Source organism: Stenella coeruleoalba (genome assembly GCF_951394435.1).
Source record: "Stenella coeruleoalba genome assembly, chromosome: 2".
Classification (NCBI taxonomy): domain Eukaryota; kingdom Metazoa; phylum Chordata; class Mammalia; order Artiodactyla; family Delphinidae; genus Stenella; species Stenella coeruleoalba.
Window position 1 is genome coordinate 154,630,450 of NC_137147.1, and position 23,989 is coordinate 154,654,438.

At 39.7% G+C, this 23,989-nt stretch overlaps 1 protein-coding gene across 1 annotated transcript in view; it reads right to left on the bottom strand.

Annotated features, from left to right (window-relative positions):
• Nucleotides 1–23,989, bottom strand: part of TMOD3 (tropomodulin 3) — an 84,888-nt gene that overhangs the window by 20,631 nt on the left and 40,268 nt on the right. The window contains exons 3-4 of the mRNA XM_079913750.1: nt 19,938–20,094; nt 99–221 (exon numbers count right to left, since the gene is read on the bottom strand). Of these exons, the coding sequence (XP_079769876.1) occupies nt 99–221; nt 19,938–20,094 (280 nt within the window). The remainder of the gene's footprint in view (nt 1–98; nt 222–19,937; nt 20,095–23,989) is intronic.

A 23,989-nucleotide genomic window follows, 5' to 3' on the forward strand; every position in this document is an offset into this window, starting at 1 on the left:
CTGCTGGGCAAAGCAAGCATTTGTATAGTGCGTATAAGGCGTGTGCTGGTATTTTCCTCCCCTCTACACCATTCACAAATTAATTTTTTAGGAGATACCTGCGAGATCACACAATTCTGTATCAGAAGCACTTGTCAAAGCTTCTTCTAGTTCTGGATCAAGAGATACTTTTTCTTCTGTAAAAGTCTGTACAGGTTTCTGCTTAGGGATAAATATTTTCCCTGTAAAATAAAGCAGTTTGTTAGTTTCATTACTACTGCTAGTAACTCACCATTTTATTCTTACAAAAATTATTAGAAGTATGTGCAGCTGAAGCTGAAGTAAAAGGTCAAGATTAACATCTACAATAATTTTGTTTCATCTTCGGTATGTATTTATAAGTTTCTAAGACAACACTTTGGCCATATAAGTTGGAACAAGAGAAAGAAATGAACCGAGAAATTTTCCCATTTGTGAAAGTAAAAATAGGCTCTTTTTGGAGTAATTATGAGTTATTCTACAAATACTAAATCAAAAAATAAATGAACAAAAAAAATCTATAAATTAAGGAAAAAACAGATTTCATTTTCTTATTCTTAAGCAAGGAACTGCTACAGTCCCTTGGGGGATGGCAGAGGCAATTCTAATTCCAGAAATTCAAGTTCTAATTGCAAAGAAATTCCTGTATGTCCTGAGTGGTAGTCTGAACCTTTCTGTCACTGTTCTTCTAAGCCTCTATGACACTAACAAGGTTACCTGTTAAGGAACTAGTTATTCTAGAAACCTACAGTATTTATTATGTGAAAATCATATTTTATTACCATATGTTCAATGCAAAACTGAAAACATGAAGGGAATGGAAAATGATGATATAGCTGCAGCACAAGCCAACCAAACAAGAGGTACTTACACGTGGTGGGACTGTTACCAAGATTGACTCTGGTTTCCCCCCTGAGACAGGTGAAAATCCTAACTAAGTGATCTAGGGAGGCCTATGTGTGGATTCACACAACCTCCAATTATTTTCTTTTCTATCAGAAAATTACCAGGAAAATGTGTGAGAATATGTGACCTGATGAATCTATGTAGTGTTCTAACAAAAGAAATATTTGTGGGCTTAATAATCAGTGTAGTGAATGTTGTACAATTCTTGTTCAAGGTAAATATCAATCAGTGTAACTCATAAGAAATCCTTCCACAATACAGATTGCTCCCAGGAATCTGACCAAAGCTGGTCCGGTATTTTCAGCTAAGCCCATCTAAAAGATTTAATTTCTGATATTATATTTCTTTTTTTATTATTTCCACTTGGTTCTTGTTAAAAAAAATTAGCTTCCATCTCTCTGCCAAAATTCTTCATCTCTTCACACATGCCTTGTCCACCAGATTTTCTGAGATTTTTATTATAAAGTTCCTGACTGATAACACCAATACTTGGGTCATCTCTGGTCTTCTATTGACTGTTTACTTTTCTTGACTATAGGCCACATTTGTTTTAAGATCTCTGACTTCGTATTGGGCATTTTTGTATAAAAGTATAGCAGAGACTAAAGCAAACGACATTTATTCCTAGAAAGGAATGTGCCACTCAGGTCAGTGCTGAAGTAACATGCTCTACAGTTGAGCTGAATCTGGGCTTTTTGTTGCAATGTTAGTTTGATTCATTTCCTCACTGGCTTCAAACATTTTTTTTTTTTTTTTGGCTTCAAACATTTTGAGGACAGGATCAGGACTTAATCTTCAGCAAGGCCTAGGATTAGAACTCTGGTGAGGTTCTGGAGGTCTGAGCAGCCACTGCCTACTGTTTTGAACTGTAAAGTAGCCACATTGCTCCTGATGTGTAGTCCTGGCTGCCAGATTTCTAGGAGCTCTGTTTTCCAGTTCCACCCCCCACTTTCCCACTTTTGGGGCCTTGGCAGATCTTTCAGCCCGATGCTTATGTTGTCTGCTCTACACTTTGTGAAGTGGGAGATGGCCTGAAAGGGATTTCTCGCAGCTCTCCTGTCTCTCTCTCAATCTTCCGAGCTAAAAACCTATGCCTCAGGAGTTTTCTCTCAGCTCTGCTTCACTGCCTCAGTTCTTGGAGTAGTATCCCTCGCACTAAATGAAGGCCTGAAGCAAAGAACTGGAGGGTAGTGCAGTCTCACCCTATCTCTAGAGCTGCACTGTTCAATATGATACGTTCAATACGGTATGTGACTATTTAAGTTTAAATTAGTTAAAATTTAAAATTCAGTTTCTCAGTCACACTAGCCGCATTTGGCTAGTAGCTACGATACTGGTTAGCGCAGATACTGAATATTCCCATCATGGCATAAAGTTCCAGTGGACGGTGCTGCTCTAGGGATTCTCTAATTTCTAATCTACCATGCCGGCCCATACACAGCCATTAAAAGTTTAAAAGTTAGGCTGACTTCTCCTTACTCCTCTCTATGGTAGTTTCCTCCTTTTCCCTATATTTCAGTCAGGAAAGAACGCAGAATGGATCACCTTTTTCTTTTTTGGATCACCTCTCTTATGGAGGGCTTGCCACTTTCTGGAGCCACTAAGATTTGTGTCTTCAAGCTTTCTGATTTTTTTTTTAACTATGATTAATGTAGCTTATATTGCTTGTTTTGGTGAGAATAAGAGGTCTCTTGCAACTTCCTACATCTGAATCAGAAGTCTTTCTAGGCAAGTATTTTCTTATTTAAAAAATGGCACTTGGCCAGTCTACAATGTATTTATATTAGTAAGGATGCTTTTAACTGCATATAACAAAATACCCAATTTAAAGTGGTTTAAACTGGTGCTTCTCAAGCTTTAATGTGCATGTCATCTACCTAGTGATCTTATTAAAGTGCAGATTCTGATGTAGCAGGTCTAACATGAGCTCTAAGAATCTGTATTTCTAACCAGCCTCCCAGGTGATGCTGATACTGCTGATTCACAGATCACTGTCAAAGCGGCATGGGTTTAAACAATAAGTTTTTTTGTTTTGGGGTTTTTTTTTTTGCGGTACGCAGGCCTCTCACTGCTGTGGCCTCTCCCGTTGCGGAGCACAGGCTCCGGACGCGCAGGCTCAGCAGCCATGGCTCATGGGCCCAGCCGCTCCGCGGCATGTGGGATCTTCCCGGACCGGGGCACGAACCCGTATCCCCTGCATCGGCAGGCGGACTCTCAACCACTGCGCCACCAGGGAAGCCCAACAGTAAGTATTTTTTATCTCACTTAATAACTCCACAGGTAGGTGGCTGAAGGGTTGGTTCAGCAGCTCAATGTTGACGTCAAAGATCCAGGGTCTGTTTTTCTCTTTGTCTATAACTAGCATGGAAGCCTCTGTTCTCAGGCCATTAGTCTCAAGATGACCATTGTAATACTACGTATCACATCCTCATGCGGCAAGGTCAGGGCAGGAAGGAAGGGCACTTTCTCAACTGCTGACTTTTATAAGGAAAACTGTCCGATAGATTTCTTCTCTGGTCTCGCTGACCAGCACCAGGTCACATGTCCATGCCCCACCTGCAAGGGTAGCTTGAAAAGCAAGCATCTGGCCTTTTCAGTCTATTTCAGAGATGGATTCTGCCAGTAAGGAAGAAGGAATTTTGTGAATGGTTGTTAAATAGAAAACTACCATATTTGTCCCAATGCTGAACCAGATGAAGTACACTTCTGGGCTCCCTTAATTCCCTGAACATTTCACTGTGGCTACACTTACTCATTTTGCATGTTTGTCTGTCCTCTGTGAGCTTTTCAATGTTCTGTTCCATCCTTACATTTCCTAGCTCACAGCAGGCAATCCAATTAGTTGAATAAATAATCTGGTGATCACCTCTAGCTCAACTACTTCATTGTATAAAGTATAATATAAATACCCTGGTTCAAAGTTACACAGCAGAGTTAGCACTAGAACACAGGTTCCAAACTCTCAACCCAGTAATTTTTCCAATAAACTGGTGGCTTTCAAACTTAACTCTTTAGCAGTGGACTTTTCAACTCAAACAAATGCTTATCTATATGGTGGAACGTAACTGACCTTCTTAGTACCAAACTTTGGAGTTCTGGTGATTATTAGATAACCTTTTATCATTAGTTCACAGATGAAGGCAAATCCAAATCATTACATTCTGATAATTCCTTAATACTTTTCACAGTGGCTGATATAACAAAGCAGCATACAATTCTGATGGCATGCCTTTAATTGCCATTTCAGGATAATTACGTTTTCCTGAGCAAAATCTTACCAGCACTTTCAGGTGTCTATCTCCGTGGCTAATGTTGGCTGCACAATGGATTCACCTGGAAAATTTTAATAAATTCTCATGTCCAAGTCCCACCCCCAGAGATTCTGATTTAACTGGTCTGATGTGCTGTATGGGACATCTGGATTTTCAAAAGCGCTCTAGGAATTCTAATGCATAGCAGCCAACGTCAAGAAACATTGGATTATGGTATTCACTTAGTAAACAAAACTGTATAAACTATCAAAAAGCTGCCTATGTCTTATTCTAGGGACCAATGGAATCTAAAGTGCTATAAGAATCTAAAATGTTTATTTTTGTAATCCTCATCCACAGTCCATAGAGACATTATTCTTTTTCTTTTTTTTTTTTTGCAGAAGGGAGTTCCAATCCCCCATCAGCATGTTCTTTCTTTCTTTTTTTTTTTTAATGTTTATTTGTTTGGTTGCACCAGGTCTTAGTTGCGGCAGGCAGGCTCCTTAGTTGCAGCTCACCAGCTCCTTAGTTGTGGCATGCAAACTCTTAGTTGCAGCATGCATGTGGGATCTAGTTCCCTGGCCAGAGATCGAACCCAGGGTCCCTGCACTAGGGGTGTGGAGTCTTAACCACTGCGCCACCGGGGAAGTCCCGAGGCATTATTCTTATCTAATTTTTCCCCATACATAAACTTTTGCTAATACTTACAAATACAAAATGGATCTCATCAGAAAAAACAACAAAGCAAAACAAAATTTCCAAGGGCTTATGGAAATGCTGTGACACAGAAGTTTGCTCTATTTATACAGCTGTGAAATAATTCGGTACCTCTTCTGATACTCTTTATAATTTCTCTGTATGTAGAGATTTTTGTTGCAGAGGTATTTAGCTTATACAGTATTATGTTTTTAACACTACAAAAAGTAATCACTTCATATTTCTTCATGATTAAACATGAATACACTGTAAGAATTATACTTCAATGCGTATATATAAAATCTTGTTATAGAAAATTAAAAGTAAAGAAGATTACTTTTGTAAGAAAGGATAAAATAGGCAGAACTTAAGTTTAGTATTATGAATACAGTACTGTTCTATTATGAATACAGTACGGTTCTCCTCAAACTCTTTATAGACTTAACCCCTTAAACAAATCTCAGCTATTTGCAGAAAGTGACAAGGTGATTCTAAAATTCATGCGGAAATCCAAGAGACCCAGTATAGCCAAACAATCTTGAAAAAGAACAGCTGAACGACTCACACTTCCCAATTTCAAAACTTAATACAAGACTTCACTGGTGACCCAGTGTCCACCTGCCAGTGCAGGGGACACGGGTTCAATCTCTGGTTCGGGAAGATCCCACGTGCCGTGGAGCAACTAAGCCCATGTGCCACAACTACTGAGCCTGCGCTCTAGAGCCCGCAAGCCACAACTGCTGAAGCTTGCGCGCCTACAGCCCATGCTCGGCAACAAAAGAAGCCACCACGATGAGAAGCCCACGCACCGCAACCAAGAGTAGCCCCCGCTCACCACAACTAGACAAAGCCTGAACGCAGCAACGAAGACCCAACGCAGCCAAAAATAAATAAATAATTTTTTAAAAAACCTAAATACAAAGTTACTGTAATCAAGATAGTGTTATGGTGTACACGGAAAGACATTTACATCAATGAAATAGAATTGAGAACCCAGAAATAAACTCATATTTATGGTCAATTGAATTTCTACAAGGATACCAAGACAATTCGATTGAGCAAGTGTTGTCTTTTCAACAAATAGTGCTTGGACAGTTGGATAGCTATATGCAAAAGAAGTTGAAGTTGGACCCCTATATTTCATACCATACACAAATATTAATTCAAAATGAATTACAGACCTAAATGTAAGAGCTAAAACTATAACTGAGAAAAAAAAACCCTAAGAGTAAATATCCACGGCCTTGAGTTAGGGAATGATTTCTTAGATATAACAACAAAATTACAAACAACAGGACTTCCCTGGTGGCAGAGTGGTTAAGAATCCACCTGCCAGCTCTATTTACAATAGCCAGGACATGGAAGCAACCTAAGTGTCCATCAACAGACGAATAGATAAAGAATATGTGGCACATATACACAATGAAATATTACTCAGCCACAAAAAGAAACAAAATTGAGTTACTTGTAGTGAGGAGGATGGACCTAGAGCCTGTCATACACACTGAAGTAAGTCAGAAAGATAAAAACAAACACCGTATGCTAACACATATATATGGAATCTAAGAAAAAAAAAAAAAGGTCATGAAGAACCTAGGAGCAAGATGGGAATAAAGACACAGACCTACTGGAGAATGGACTTGAGGATATTGGGAGGGGGAAGGGTAAGCTGGGACAAAGTGAGAGAGTGGCACAGACATATATACACTACCAAACGTAAAATAGATAGCTAGTGGGAAGCAGCTGCATAGCATAGGGAGATCAGCTCGGTGCTTTGTGACCACCTAAGGGGTGGGATAGGGAGGGTGGGAGGGAGGGAGACGCAAGAGGGAAGAGAGATGGGAATATATGTATATGTATAACTGATTCACTTTCTTATAAAGCAGAAACTAACATACCATTGTAAAGCAACTATACTCCAATAAAGATGTTAAAAAAACCCAAAACAACAACAACAAAAAAAACCAAAAAAATAAATAAAAAATAAAAAGAATCCGCCTGCCAGTGCAGGGGACACAGGTTCGATCTCTGCTCCAGGAAGATCCCACATGCTATGGAGCAACTAAGCCCGTGTGCCACAACTACTGAAGCCTGTGCACCTAGAGCCCACGCTCCACAACCAGAGAAGCCACTGCAATGAGAAGCCCACACACCGCAATGAAAAGAGTAGACCTTGCTCCCCGCAACTAAAGAAAAAGCCTGTGTGCAGGAATAAAGACCCAATGCATCCAAAATAAATAAATAAATAAAATTTAAAAGGTTATTGTAAAACAAAAAAAATTACAAACAACAAAAGAGAAAAATACATAAATTGAACTATATCAAAATCTATAATTTTGTGGGACAATGATACCACCAAGAAAATGAAAAGACAAGCTACAGAATGAGAGAAGAAAAATTTCAAATCATATATTTGATAAGAAACATATCTAGACTATATAAAAAGTGTTTATCAATAATAAATCAAATATTTTGATTAACTGACAAAAATCAGTAATAAAAAGACATCCCAATTTAAAAATAGGCAAAGGATTTGAAGAGACATTTATCCAAAGAAGATATAAGATGTCTAAGAGCACATGAAAAAATGCTCAATACCATTAGTCATTAGGGAAATGCAAATCAAAACCACAAAGTATGTTATCACTTCACACCTACTAAGATGGCTATAATCAAAACGACAGACAAGGGTAGGCCAGGATGTGGAGAAATCGGAACCCTAATACATTGCTGGTGGGAATGTAAAATCGTGCAGCCACTTTGGAAAACAATTTGGCAGTTCTTCAAATTGTTAAAAAATAGTTACTAAATGACCCAGCAATTCCACTAGTAGGTATACATAGCAAACTGTACACAAGTGTTCACAGCAGCATTATTCATAATAGCTAAAAAGTGGAAACAATCCAAATGTCCATCAACCGATAAATGGAGAAACAAAGTGTGTGTTTCCATACAATGAAATATTATTCATCCATAAAAAGGAATGAAACACTGAAACAGGCTAAAACACAGATGAAACTCCCAAACGCTAGGCTAAGTGAAGGAAGTCAGTCATAAATACATACTGTATGATTCCATTTATTTGAAATGTCCAGAATAGGCAAATTTAGAGACAGAAAGTTGATTAGCGGTTTTCTGGGGCTGGAGAATAGAGTGAGGAATGGAAACTATTCATAGGTACAGCGTTTCCTTTCGGGATGATAAAAATGTTCTAAACTTAAGATTATGGTGATAGTTATACAACTCTGTGAATGTACTAAAAACCATTGAACTGTACAGTTTAAATGGGTAAATTTTATGATGTGGGTTGCACCTTAAACGCATTCAGCCAGACAATGCTTGTGCTTCTTAGTTAAAATCAGCTGTTCTCTGGGAAATACATAATTAGCAAACTGCTTGACTGATTCCATATTAACAGAAAATGCATTTCTAAACATGTGTGTTAATTTAAATTAGTCTCATATAAATTAGATTTAAGTTACAAATCTTAATTACTAAGAGATGCTGATAAATAGATCTCCATTATAATGGTTAATGTGATTTGTGCCCTCAATGTCTTGCAGGATGAGTGAAATGTTCAGCTTTTACTCGACGTATAGGTATTGTGTGTGTGTGTGTGTGTGTGTGCGCGCGCGTGCGCGTGTTTGCAGAGGGTAGGGAAATGTGTAAATTTGATACTGCTTTTATCCAAAACCATCTGTTAACAAAATCAGTACACCATTTTATTATGATCATCTTTCTTCTGATATGTTTTTTTAAAAATCATGGATTATTCTTTATAGAAATTTCAGTCTCATTCTGATAAAATGATTTAACATATATAAAGCAACTGGTATACAGTAAACGCAATAGACACATGTTAATTAGTTATTCTTATTTTCTCTTGAATTTCTTGCATGTGTACGTGAGAGACACACAGAGAGTTTTCCAAAACAAACAACCCAGGAGGACTGGAAAACCATAAAGTTCCAAGTATCTATATCAGTGATTCTTTTTTTAAAATTCATTCATTCATTCATTCATTTATGGCTGAGTTGGGTCTTTGTTGCTGCGCACGGGCTTTCTCTAGTTGTGGCGAGCGGGGGCTACTCTTCGTTGCGGTGTGCGGGCTTCTCATTGTGGTGACTTCTCTTGTTGAGGAGCACAGGCTCTAGGCGTGCGGGTTTCAGTAGCTGTGGCTCATGGGCTCTAGAGCGCAGGCTCGGTAGTTGTGGCACATGGGCTTAGTTGCTCCGCAGCGTGTGGGATCTTCCTGGACCAGGGCTTGAACCCATGTCCCGTGCATTGGCAGGTGGATTCTTAAGCATTGCCCCACCAGGGAAGCCCTATATCAGTGATTCCTAAACTCAGAAAATGAACACTGACTAGGCATGGATATTTTTGAAAAAGCTCCCTACATGATTCTGATTTTTACCTACTCATGTTGATAAAGTGCTAATCTGTATAATTACAGCTCTGAAAAGATTAGGATGAGTACTCCTGTACTGATCTAATTTTACTTTTCCTCTCCTTGAAATATGTTCTAAAAGCGCTGACTTATAACTTTTAATATTTGTATTTATTTGAAATAACATAATGTCTTAAAAAATGGTTATTCACTTCTATTCTTCAGTACACAGCATTCTATCTAAATACCTTAACAAAGCAACATCTAAAACTGGATTTTTTAAAAACTGAAATTACAGTTCTTTACAGTGTAGCAAAATATGAAAATAAGCAATGATAAGATCAGAAAAAAATCTCTCAGACAAGTATGAAAAGATATGCTTGCCACCCCCAAATGAAACAAAACAAAAACAGGGCTATGACTCTTGGTTGCTAAGAATGTTGAAAGAGTTCAGTAATGTTTCTGTAACTACAAAATGGCAGCTAAGGAAATAGAATAAACCAAGATAAGAATTCATATAATGGTAGCTTAAATGCATGGCATTTATCCAAACCTGTGTTTGTGCCAAGAGGAGAAAAAAAAAAAAGGAATATCTTGCCAAGATCCTTGTTATTGTTCTAAAATAAGTAAGATAGTATGAACCATGTTAACAATTTTATTGCCAGGACCTTTCTTCACAAGTCTTCATCTCTTTTGCTCTGATATCAAGTTACAGCTACCACAAGGTTAAGAATTATCTTAGTCATGGTCCCATCCTTGCTAAGTATATAAAATGTACAATAACTAGGGGCTTCCCTGGTGACGCAGTGGTTGAGAGTCCACCTGCCGATGCAGGGGACACGGGTTTGTGCCCTGGTCCGGGAAGATCCCACATGCCGTGGAGCGGCTAGGCCCGTGAGTCATGGCCACCGAGCCTGCGTGTCCAGAGCCTGTGCTCCACAACGGGAGAGGCCACAACAGTGAGAGGCCTGCGTACCACAAAAAAAAAAAAAAAAAAAAAGTACAATAACTAGAAACAGAGCAGTCTCTTAGTTATTTCATTTCTACAGAGGTGAAAGGCGCTAGCTAATTTTACTATGTGTATGTTTATAAGCTACCTTGTTCCAGAAAAGATTTAAGGGAACTAGGCCACTATAATCTCCACAGGGGGCTTTGGGATATCCTTTTGACAGGAAGAGCACAAACCTCAAATCAACCCAACCAAAGGATGAGGGGGCAGATACTGGAAAGGCATTTTTGGTTTGACCCAACAGCACACATGACACCTGCTCAATACTACAATATGATCACCAAAAAATGCTTCTTTATTCAACAAATGTTTAGTGAGCCTGTATATACTAGATAATGAGCTAGAAAGATAACATAAGGAAAATGAAATATGAGATTCTTTACTTTGAGGAGCTTATACTCTAGTTGGGGAAACAGGATATCTATTGTATATGATTCTGGAGACTTCCACTTCTGGCCAAGATGGAGTAATAGGGTCAGGATTTACCCATGACTGAAACAACCCCAAAATGGACAAAATATAAGAAAGTTTACAAGACACTGATCATCAGGCAAAAAAGAACAGTGATTCCTGAGAGATGAGAAACAAAGTGAGCTCCATGACTGCCCAGGTTACTGCCTGGAGAAAAGTGCCCAGGCTGCAGCACAGAGAACAGAACCCAGGCAGAGCCTGGGGAACTACCTGAACCAAAGAGACACAGCTGAGGTCCAGAAAGACAAGGGCAGCCAGCGTTTATAGAACAGAGTGCCAGAGAGGACAGAGTTAAACAGTGCACTCTGGAGACCTGCAGAGGGCTGCCTTTTAGCGTTCAGCAGAGCAGCACATGTGTATGATGAAACTACCTTGGGCGAAGGAAAAAAACCATCTGAAAAAATCAGAAATAACAGTGCACAGGCTCGTGCAGGCCTGGGAATAGAACGTGCTCCCACCAGCCAGACTGGAAAACCTCATAATTCACAGGGCACTGGGTAGAGAACTCAGGAGAGTCTTGCCTCAGTAGTGGAGAAATAATGAGCCCTAGACCGAACTGCTGCAGTCCCACCTAACAAATCTGAAAAGCAAGACCCTAAAGGATCAAATGACCAAATTGTTTCCATATAACTTAATCTTGTCTCAGAATGAAACTCAAGACTATTTATAGGGGTATCAAAATATCCAGCATCCAAAAAGTTAAAATTCATAATGTCTGGTATCCAATAAAAAAATTACCAGCACGCAAAGAAGCAGGGAAATTCGACCCGTAAGGAAGAGAAAAAAAAAAAATCAATATATCAAAACTGACTTAGCAATGACAGATGATAAAATCAGCAGGTAAGGATATTAAAACAGTTATTATAATTATATTCCGTATGTTCAAAATGTTATATAGAGACATGGAAGATATGAAACAAACAAACAAAAAGTTGGAAAGAGAACAAAGAACTGATGGGACAAATAGAAAAGATATACTATGTTAACACTAATCTGAAGAAAGCAAGATCGGTTATATTAATATCAGACAAAGTAGATTTCAGAGCAAAGAATATTACCAGGGATAAAGAAGGTCATTCCATAATGATAAAATAGGCAATGCATCAAGAGGATATACAAGCTTAAATCAACTAAAAAGAAAAAACATGGAGGGAGGAGTCAAGATGGTGGTGTGGGAGGACAAGGAGTTAGCGTCTCCCCACAACTAGGGCATGTGCCGGCCGCTGATGGAGGACTCTAACCCCCAAGGAGATGGGAGGAACCCCAGAGTGAACCAGTAGGATGTAGGGGGACTTAGGGGGGAGGAGAAGTAGAGGCCAGACAAGATCGGCAACCCTGAAGCTGGAGAGATCAGGAGAGGCAGGTGGGAGGGACTCTCTGGGAAGAGCGGGAGAGGAGTGGAGGGTGATCGCCTGCACCACTGGGGCCAGGGAGCCTGCTGAGCTCCCAAGCCGGTTCCCCACCTTTTCAAAGCCCCCTCCAGGCCACATGGGTCCTGGGGGCATAGGAGGGAGGCCAGGGAGATCAGGAGACGCAGGTGGGAGGGGCCCTCCCACACCCCAGACCGGAGGAGCAGGAGAGGAGAGGAGGGCATTTGCCCCACCCACTCGAGCCCAGGAAGCCTGCTGCACTCCCAGGTGAGGTCCCCTGCCCTCTGAGACTGGGACCCTTCAGTTCCTTGAGCCTAAGCCCCACCCCACACAGCCCCCAGGGCCTTTTCCAGTGCTGTGGGTCCTGAGCATTGGCCCTGCCCACCACCCAAACCTCGCCTTGCTTAGGCCCTGCTCTCCACAGCCAAGGCCTTCCCCCGCTCCTCTTATTATTATTTTTCTTTTCCCTCCTCCTCTTTTTTTTACTATTGTGGTACTGATGTACCTTCGACTTGTTGATTCATCTATATTTTTATTTTTACATCCTTTCTAACATATCTGTTAGTTTCCTAGTCTAATTTTTTTTTGTTGTTATTGTTCTTTTCTTTTTCGGCACCCCATGCGGCTTGCAGGATCTTGATTTGCTAGCACGGGGTCGGGTGGAAGCTCCTGCGGTGGGAGCTCTGAGTCTGAACCACTGGACTAACAGACACCTTCAGACTCCAGGGAATATTCATCGGAGTGAGATCTCACAGACTTCCTCTCTCAGCACCAAGACCCAGCTCTACCCAATAGCCTACAAACTCCAGTGTTGGAAGCCTCAGGCCAAACAACCAGTAAAACAGGAACATAATCCCATTCATTAAAAAAAAAAAAAAAAAAAGATGGCAAGAAAATATGTCACAGATGAAGGAGCAAGGTAAAAACCTACAAGACCAAACAAATGAAGAGGAACTAGGCAATCTACCTGAAAAAGAATTCAGAGTAATGATAGTAAAGATGATCCAGAATCTCGGAAATAGAATGGAAGCATGGATTGAGAAAATACAAGAAATGTTTAACAAAGATCCAGAAGAACTAAAGAACAAACAAACAGATGGACAACACCATAACTGAAATGAAAAATACACTAGAAGGAATCAATAACAGAATAACGGAGGCAGAAGAACAAATAAGTGAGCTGGAAGACAAAATGGTGGAAATAACTGCCTAGGAGCAGAATAAAGAAAAAAGAATGAGAAGAATTGAAGACAATCTCAGAGACCTCTGGGACAACACTAAATGCACCAACATTCGAATTATAGGGGTCCCAGAAGAAGAAGAGAAAAAGAAAGGGTCTGAGAAAATATTTGAAGAGATTATAGTTGAAAACTTCCCTAACATGGGAATGGAAATAGTCACCCAAGTCCAGGAAGCACACATGGGGACATGTGTATGCATATGGCTTATTCGCTTTGTTGTGCAACAGAAACTATCACGGTATTGTGAGGCAATTATACTCCAATAAAGATCTATTAAAAAATAAAAAACCTAATAACAGAGCCTCACAGTGTATGATTGTCGAACAATTAAAATCAAACTTCTGTGGTATGCAAATTATATACAGACATGTTGGAGGGACAGGAATATCCAGAGTGGGTATGTTTATGCAGGGAAAGTTTCCCATAAAACATGAACAATCCATCAGGCTAACTCCCCACCCCAAAGGAGTAGTGAGTGAATCATTCAAAAGATACAGTGACTAGTCTCCAAAGGAGATGCCTGCATCTGCATGACTAATTTAAATAGCCCAGTCTGCGTATCAGTGCCTGATAAGACCACTTTTTAGAGGTATATAAAGGACATTTAGAATTTATGAAATTTGAGTACAAAAATAGATCCAGTCTTTATCTTGAATGTAGTGGAAACCAACTGCACACTCGCAGTTACATAATCCTGCTGATTTAGGCAGTTTATAACTATGATCCTTCTGGTTTAAGGAATCAAGTCTGCCTTTCCTCCAAAAAGAAATCATGTACTCAGAAAGATGAGGGAAGCATCTTTCAGAAGAGTGACTATAGTAAGTTTTCTGGAAGGCTAAGGGAACTGTGAATAAATAATCTAGAAAGTATATGAGAACCCTTACTTTAAGGCAATCTGGTTAAATTCACCTTTAGTTAAGCAGAGCAGGGCATAGGAGATTCTTGGGAAGAAAACCCAAGGGCATTCCTTTATCCAGGAGGGGAAGGGAAACCACCAGAAAGAATAGGTGGCTCTACCCCAAGGGCCAACTGGGAGCACAGGCATGCTCTTCAAGGAGGGGAGGAGCCCAACCTAGGAGTGTCAGTGGCTCGAAGGGAGGGGTTCTTTGGTGGTGCACAGGAGAGAGTGTACAAGGTACAGCAGGCTCTAGTCTATGAAATAAGGGACAATGAGGGGAAAAAAAGTCTTAGGCTAGGTAAGGGTAAAGTGTGATGTTAGACGTGGGGAGGAAGACTCCTGGCAAAGCAAAGCAAAATGAGAGTCAGTAAGAAGTATTAAAAACTGGGCCCAATTATTTCTCTAAGTGTCAAATCCATGGCAAGGCTCTGAGCCTTATCTATCCTGGAGACAGAATATTCAAGATATGTAAAAATATGATGAGAAATAATAACCAGTCAGAACTCTGCATTTTCACCATTCTCAGGAATGAGAAAGAGCTGGATAAATACTCTCCTTCACCCTTGGTCTATGCCTCAGTTACATCTTCTGCAACATTTCAAGGAGAAAAGGGTAAAAAGCTTCCCAACATTTTAATATTATATCTTCAAGCAAAAGGAACATTATATTGCAATTATCTTATTGTTTTAATTTTCTTAAACACTTAGTTTCTCAACATTTTGAACACAGTAGGCTCATAGCAAAGACATTTCCATTAATCTCTACCAAGATTACTTGATACCATGATACCATTCCTACCATGAGCTTGTTAGATTTAGATGAACTTAACAGATGTATATTGTGGATTCTACTGTAAACAATGCACTTAAAAACAATCCTTAATATATCTTTTCTCAGCTGTGCCTTATTAGCTGCCTAATACCTTCTTTTTTGCTGTCAACAAAATTACAGTTATTAAAAGGAGAACATTTATTACTGTAGGACAAAATGTTCCCAAAATGCATCGAAGACATAATGCCTTGAATTTCACCTAATTAGGATGAATTCCTCCTTCTCAGATGTTGACATATGCTTTTAATTCTGTAAAATGTACAATTATAAACAACCATTTCACAAATCACAAAATGAAATTACTAATATATCTCTATAATAACAACCCTCAAGTGCCTTTTCGAGGCAGTCAGAGATGATCTAGAAAGATGAAATTTGGCATGAGTGTGTAGTTTTTGTTCATGGTCAAAAAGAAAAATCATGAAATGTCCAATTTTCAGTTTTATGGGTATTCCCTTTTGTCATACCAGTTCTGTATAATTTTAGCTCCGGAAAGAGTGTGTCTTTAAGTTAAAAAATAACAAGTATAATTAATCATCATTCAGTCTCAGAATATAAGAAAGTAGTTGGATAACTATTCCTTTTAGTGGTTCCCAATTTTTCTTTTAAAAGAGAATTGAGTAGTCATCTTTAAAAATAATTTACAATGAGAGATCCCTATGAGATTCTGGCATATAACTTGGAAGGAGTTCAAGGAACTGAGTGAATCGCTATAACATTCCCTGGTACAGAAAACTAATACTGCCATTGGGGACTAAACTCTGAAACCAGTCATCTTAGTATGAAAAATGATTTAGTTTAGAGAACAATGGCACATTTTACAGATTCTAACTAGTCTGAGCACACCAAAAAAGGAAAATGCTTTTATTTCTTAACAGGTTTGCAAACTGTTTTAAGAAGAACCAGGAGAAACTCTTCTGTCTGGGAAGGCATCCTCCATCTGAAAGTCTATCTCCTGTGAAATAAGCCATTAAGTGAGAAACCTGGTACTCAACCCAGGTGTTCAGGTAAAGGGTCATTGGAGCGGCAGCTTAAAAAAACAAGGTTCTGAATTCTCAGAGCTAAGGAGGGGATTCACATTTAGCTTGATTGGAAGGTATGTTAATACGATATACATGAATTATTCTGAGGGTCTTCTGGAATGTGATCAAAATCTTGGGGATGAGACCCAAAGAAAGGAAGGCATATTAGTGACTACGAATAACCAAGGCCAACCAATTTAAGACTGAGCTCCAGGGTGGCTTTAAGAAGTCAAGAGCCGTCTTTTAGCTGTATTTCAAAACAGAGCTCTGCAACCAAAGTTCTCCAGTTGTTGAAGGTAAACTTGCCCTTCTTCATGTCTACAATGCTGTAACATGGCTTTTAAGGCTTGGCCTGAGGAACATGACACATAGAGGGCCCATAAATAAACCCATGCACCTATGGTCAACTCATCTATGACAAAGGGGGCAAGAATACACAATAGAGAAAAGACAGTCTCTTCAATAAGTGGTGCTGGGAAAACTGGACAGCTACATGTAAAAGAATGAAATTAGAACATTCTCTAACACCATATACAAAAATAAACTCTAAATGGATTAAAGACCTAAATGTAAGACCTGAAACCATAAAACTCCTAGAAGAAAACATAGGCAGAACACTCTTTGACATAAATCTTAGTATTTTTTTGGATCTGTCACCTAAGGCAAAAGAAAAGCAAAAATAAACAAACGGGATGTAATTAAATTTAAAAGCTTTTTGCACAGCAAAGGAAACCAAGACGACCTACTGAATGGGAAAAAATACTTGCAAATGATATGACTGATAAGTGGTTAATACCCAAAATATATAAACAGCTCATAAAACACAACATCAAAAAAACTAACAACCTGATTAAAAAATGGGCAGAAGACCTAAAGAGATATTTTTCCAAAGAAGACAAAGAGACGGCCAAGAGGCACACAAAAAGGTGCTCAACGTCATAAGCACCAGAGAAACGCAAATTAAAACCACAATGAGATATCACCTCACACCTGTCAGAACGGCTATCATCAAAAAAACCCACAAATAACAAAAGTTGGTGAGGATGTGGAGAAAACGAACCCTTGGTGGGAATGTAAATTGGTGCAGCCACTGTGGAGAACAGTATGGAGGTTCCTCAAAAAACTAAAAATAGAACTACCATATGATCCAGCAATTCCAGTCCTGTGTATACATCTGAAGAAAACAAAAACACTAATTCAAAAAGGTACATGAACCCAATGTTCATGGCAGCATTATTTACAATAGCCAAGATATGGAAGCAACCTAAGTGTCCAACAACAGATGAACGGATAAAGAAGATGTGGTATGTATGTACAATGGAATAGTACTCAGCCATTAAAAAGAATGAAATTTTGCCATTTGCAACAACATGGATGGACTTGGATGGTATTATGCTTAGTGAAATAAGTCAGACAGAGAAAGACAAATACCGCATGTTATCACTTATATGTGGAATCTAAAAAATAAAACAAACTGGTGAATACAACAAAAACGAAACAGACTCACAGATATAGAAAACAAACTAGTGGTTACCAGGGGGAGAGGAAAGGGGGCGGGGGCAAAATAGGGATAGGGTATTAAGAGGTACAAACCACTATGTATAAAATAAATAGGATAGGGACTTCCCTGGTGGTCCAGTGGGTAAGACCCCGAGCTCCCAATGCAAGGGGCCTGGGTTTGATCCCTGGTCGGGGAACTAGATCCCGCATGCATGCCGGAACTAAGAGTCCACATGCTGTAACTAAAGATCCTGTGTGCCGCAACTAAGACCCGGCACAGCCTAAATAAATACATATTTAAAAATAAATAAATAAATAGGGTACAAGGATATACTGTACAGCACAGGGAATATAGCTAATATTTTATAATAACTAAATGAAGTATAACCTTTAAAAATGTGAATCACTGTGTTGTATACCTGAAACTTATAAACTGTACATCAACTATACCTCAATTTTTACAAAAAGGAATGAACAAATGAATGAATAAATCTGTCTCTCTCTACACACACACACACACACACACACACACACACACACACACACACACCCTTTTGGTTCTATTTCTCTGGAGAACCCTGACTAATACAAGTATCTAAGGTAGTGATTCTCAACTAGAGATAAGGGGAAGTGGGGTCGATAAAAAGAGCAGAGGGGTTGGGAATGATAATTTTGAAAAGGCATGGGCAGACCTTGTGGAATACCTACTCAAAAGCCATTCACAACCTTCGTCTATTACAGAGGTGGGAATACTAAAATGAATTTTCCACCTTCCCCTGCAACTAAGGGATAGCCATGTAACAGAGTTGTGGCCAGAAGGGCTTCCTTCCCAAATAAAAAGCTAAAGCCTTACTAGGAAAAAGCACTATGCTCTAACCATTCTCTCCACCTGGCCTACTAAGGATTCAGATGTAAAACCAGTGCCTGGAAGAGCTGAAGATCAACTCTACTGCTGCCACCATTCCCCAGTGTTCCATGCACAGCATTTTAAATAGGAGTAAAAGCAGAATCTGGCTTCTTAGGCCAACCTGTATTGAAAGTTGAGAAATTTAACCTACTTCATGTTAAATGTTATTATATAGACAGCTTTTAGAATTATAGCTGTACTCCTTCTCCACTGAGGCTAGCTAAGGTCAAAATCTGCAATGGGGGGCTTCCCTGGTGGCACAGTGGTTAATAATCCGCCTGCCAAAACAGGAGACACGGGTTCGATCCCTGGTCCGGGAAGATCCCACATGCTGAGGAGCAACTAAGCCCGTCTGCCACAACTACTGAGCCTGAGCTCTAGAGCCTACAAGCCACAACTACTGAGCCCACACACCTAGAGCCCGTGCTCTGCAACAAGAGAAGCCACCACAATGAGAAGCCCGCACACTGCAACGAAGGGTAGCCTCTGTTCGCCACAACTAGAGAAAGCCTGAGTACAGCAATGAAGACACAACACAGCCAAAAATAAATAAATAAAATAAATTTTAAAAAAAAATCTGCAATGGGAAGGACTTGGACTAGAAGAATTTCCTGAAAGTAATGATTATGAAGCACTGACAATTATAATTATAATGGTTATGAATCACAATTAATAAGGAAGGCTGTAGGGTAAGAGTCTTTGAAAATATGTCCTGAATTCTTTTATGGCATTCCACTTTAAAGACAGGAGTTAGAATTGAGTGGCACTTTGACATCACTGCATTTTGTAATATAGTAGTGCATTTAAAATTTTACCTCAGTACACTTTTAATATTTGTTACAGTTGAGAACTAAAGAATTCTAAAGAGAACTAAAAATCACTGTAATAAAACCCCACGAACAAATCATTAACAAGGAACTTATTGGCCAAGTAGGTGAATGTAAAGGAAGTGCCCAAATTACCTAATAATTATTTTATTTATTTATTTATTTTTGGCTGTGTTGGGCCTCCGTTGCTGTGCACTTGCTTTCTCTAGTTGTGGCGAGCGGGAGCTACTCTTCGCTGCAGTACGTGGGCTTCTCATTGCAGTGGCTTCTCTTGTTGTGGAGCACGGGCTCTAGGCATGCGGGCTTCAGTAGCTGTGGTTCGTGGGTTCTAAAGTGCAGGCTCAGTAGTTGTGGCACACAGGCTTAGTTGCTCCGCAGCATGTGGGATCTTCCAGGACCAGGGCTCGAACCCATGTTCCCTGTATTGGCAGGAGGATTCTTAACCACTGCGCCACCAGGGAAGTCCCCTAATAATTTTTAAAGTCAACAGTATCATATCTTTAAGGCTATCAACGATGCACCTTTAAAAATATTTTCTCCAGTCCTACCTGTAAGAAGAAACATCAAGTGCTGTCAAATAATGACTTCAAAATTCGTGCTTACCTTTTTTTTCTCCAGTGTAAGGCACATAGTCTTCCCTGTCCTTATGCTCCAAAGCTTCCTTCTCCAGATATGAAAGGAGGTGTTCTCTATCAAATGGCCCTGTGGCAGACTTTGATGTCTGGTTCTTCTGCCGGAACCCTGCAGGCAGAAGGGCATTCTGCCAAAGAGAATGAATCGGCCATTATGACCAGCAAGAATCATAATGCTATATACGTCCAGATGTTACCATCTAAGAAAGATTTATAGACTAGAATGGGATGTAGGCATTAAAGACTTCATTACAGGGTTTTAGGGCAGCAACATAAAAGTGTTCCAAACAAAGTTTTTTAAAATTAGGTAGAATTCACTTACATTATTATTAAAATAGGCACATTCACCTTTTCTTCAGAAAGTATTCTACTAGCAGGAAACACCCTTTACTTTTTAAGTATCCTGGGACAGTAATGAAAAATAGTTTGTAATGCTTAATAACAGCTCAGCTTATATGTATACATAGAAAATAATTCCACTGCAAAAGAATGTTAAATGACTATATACATCATAGTCCTTCATAATGTCTGCTATTTCATCATAAAGACTTTCTCAGAAGAAAAACATGTACATCATACAGTAGGCTATCAGGATATTAATGTTTACTTGTTTGTGTTTAAATGCAAAGGTTCAATTTCTGTGTGTATGTATGTGTGTATATATCAGCACTAGGACGTATCTGCAGCAACCACTGTCATTGCTACTCAAGACACTCAGAGATTCTCACGGCAAGAGTTATATCCCTAGGTTTCCACCTGGGTACAGCCTTTTTGAGTGCATGGAGTAACTGAGAGTGCGGGAGGGGTGAGAGGCAATGGACTAAAGTTGTCTCTTTTAGTCCCTACTCTGTATTTTCACTAAGCCCAGGAATAACAAGCGGTGACTAAACAATGTGAGCTGCATCTTTTTGCTTGTCAAAAACCGAAGAGTATCGTGATACTACCTTGTCTCACAATTCCCAAGTATTCTTTGCTTTGAAAATGGGAGGCGGCCAGAAAAGTTACACAAAAGGGCCAACTCTGTTCTACAACACCTCACAATATTGGCAAGGATGCTGAATCTCCTAGGTGTTATAAGATCATTTTTCATTACAAAGAGGGATCTTGTATGGATAATGATAATGAGAAATACTCATTTTATAACTAGAAAATATGGCACTTCAACTTTGGCCATTTGCTGAAATCCACAATAATTTTCATAAAATTCGCCTTTGTGTTTTCCTCATGTAATGCTGTATGCATAACACAGAAAGCTCACCTATCAAGATGAAATACAAAAGAGGTTTTTCCTAACCATTCACCAAAAATGTTTCTACAACACAAAATTGTCTATAGGAATATAAAAAAGAAACACAAGATTTCTACCCTCAGACTTTGAAATCAAGACAAGACTTGTACATGAAGAATCCATTCTCAACAAACCATCAAGTCCTATCCATTTTTACTTCCTAAAAACTGTCTAACTTTTCTCCATCTCCAATACCATTACTTTGGTCTACACTATGATCCAAGCTGGGATGGACTATTACATTAGCCTCCCAACTGGTCTCCCTGGATCAGCTGCTGATACTCTTCAACCTTCACTCCCACCCCCTAAGGTTATCCTAGCCTCATCTCACACACCCTCCCATTCTAACCACATCAACCCTTGTTCCTCCCTTGTACTTGCCATATACTTCTTTCCCTGGAATGCTCTGTCCATCCTTTTTTGCAACTCATTTTTCAGACTGCAGCTCCATTCCCCCAAGGAAAGCTTTTCCTGACCTCCCATTATATGCTCTTACATATGGCACGATTATTTGATTAATGTCTAATTCCTCACACTCCTACCAGACTATACATCAGGAGGGCAAAGACCACATTTGTTTTGATCACTCTCATATCCCTAAGCCTAGCATAGTACCTGAGATCTATAGGTTGCCCCCCACCCCAATACTTATTGAATAAAGATTTGAGAATACTTTTAAAGAAAAATGCTCATTAAGGCAAATTAATATAAGTTACTTTCCTTCACCATCAATAAGGCACATGTATACATACTGCTACTTCATGGTGGTAGCAATGGAGTTGCATTATACCACCTGCCTGTTCAAGCCCATGTCAAACATACAGGTTTTAAATGATATGTTAGCTGGCCCTTAAAAACAGTCTTTGACCACAAAATAAATGAGAGCTAACTGGCTCTGGAGGCTATGAGCTAAGCTTTATTAGAAGCACACTTTAATCAAGAAAGTTAATGGATCATAATTACTTAACAAATAGATAAAAAAATCTCATTAAAATGACTGCCACTGAAAATTACATGCTTCTCCCTTGCAGTGGAATTTTGTTGTAATAATTTATTCCCAGTCTTAGAAACGAAAAAACACCTTTTGCCTAAGCTGGCTGGCTGTCTTTTTGAGATAGAAGTTTTGAGAAAACACAGTTAAGTTAGCAAATACATATATTGAATGCAGAGTAAGGAAAGTAAAATAGCCCTCCAAAATACAACAAAATAGCACCATATACAAACTTCATCTGCTCTTATCTACCTTCTGAGACTTTGGAAGGTACAGTGTGTTCCTCTGGTTGAAGTAGCTGCTGCTACCCTGGCCCTCTTGTCTCCCCTGGTCCTTTACTGAAACATTTTCCAAAAACTTCACCCAATGAGTGGCAAGCTGTCAGTAAACATCACTGTTCTTCTAGTCTCAACTAACAGTATCTGAGGTTAGGGAAGTTACAACTAGGGTTGGGGAGTCTGCAAAATACATCCAGAAGTTAGAACCCAAGCCTCCCCATACAAGAAGCAGGCCATGGATTTCAAATAAGAAAATATAAGCCATCAGCTTTTAGACCTATAGAATAAAGCACGAGTTAAAGGGGATTCACGGTAGTTTAACAGAAAGACCACTAGACTCGGCCAGGGATCAATCAGGTAGTAAAGGATCTAGCCTCAGTTCTTTCCCTAATTGTAATAACTGAGGCAAGTCACCTAACTTTTGTTTTCCATCTGTGAAACAGAGGGCAAGCGCTAGATCAATGTTTCTCAACAGGGGGTGTTTTCATCCCCCAGGGGACAACTGGCAATACCCCGAAACATTTTTGATTGTCACAGTTGGGGGGAGGGCATATTAATCACTTTTTTAATTTTCTGTATTTTATGATGCTTTGACATCTTGGGGGCCTTGCTAATTCTGGAAAGACTGCCCCTCCCAGGGCTAACTAATTCCTAGGCATAGCAAACAAATCCCCCCCAGCCCCTGCCATGTGCCTCTCATATGAAAACCAGCCAATCCAGAGCCCACACCCCCAACCACCTCTTTCATCTTTCACACACCAAGCCAATACTTCCCCTGCCCTAAACTGCCCAGGGCCAGGAACTGGACAACTAGAGACCACTCCTGTAGCCCAGAGCCACTGAAATTATTCAAACTATCCAATTCTAAACTTGCTCAAATCTGCCCACCCTGCCTCACCTATTCCTTCCCTTGGAAACCACAAGAAAAGTTCTGGGCCACACTTGCACCTCACTCCTACCTCCTGACCAAGCCAGCTGCTCCCCCATGTGGCCCTGTGTGGCTTGGTGCGCCTCCTGCTGTTGGGAACTGAAAGTAATAAACTCTTCTTTCAAGGAACTTTCCATGTATGGTACCTCACCAGACCAGGTACATTTTAAATCAGGAGGGTATTCTATTAGTATGTTGTGAGTAGAGGCCAGGGATGCTGCAAAACACCCTACAATGTACAGGGCAGCCCCACAGCAAAGAATTATCCAGCCCCAAATGTCAACAGCGCCAGGGCTGAGAAACCCTGGACCAGATGAACTCTTATGCTCCTACCATTTGATTCAAATAGGTCTGATAGGCTGAATTGCCTGGAGCAGATACCACTGTGACATGCAAAACAGCACTGTTATTCTGAGTTACCCCACAGACTCAGGTGCACTGAAAAATCTTCCTTATAGTAACCATTATGGTTAAGGGATTTGATCAGTGGTATTGACACATTACCCAAGTGCTAAAGTAATGCTGAGAAAAGGAGTGT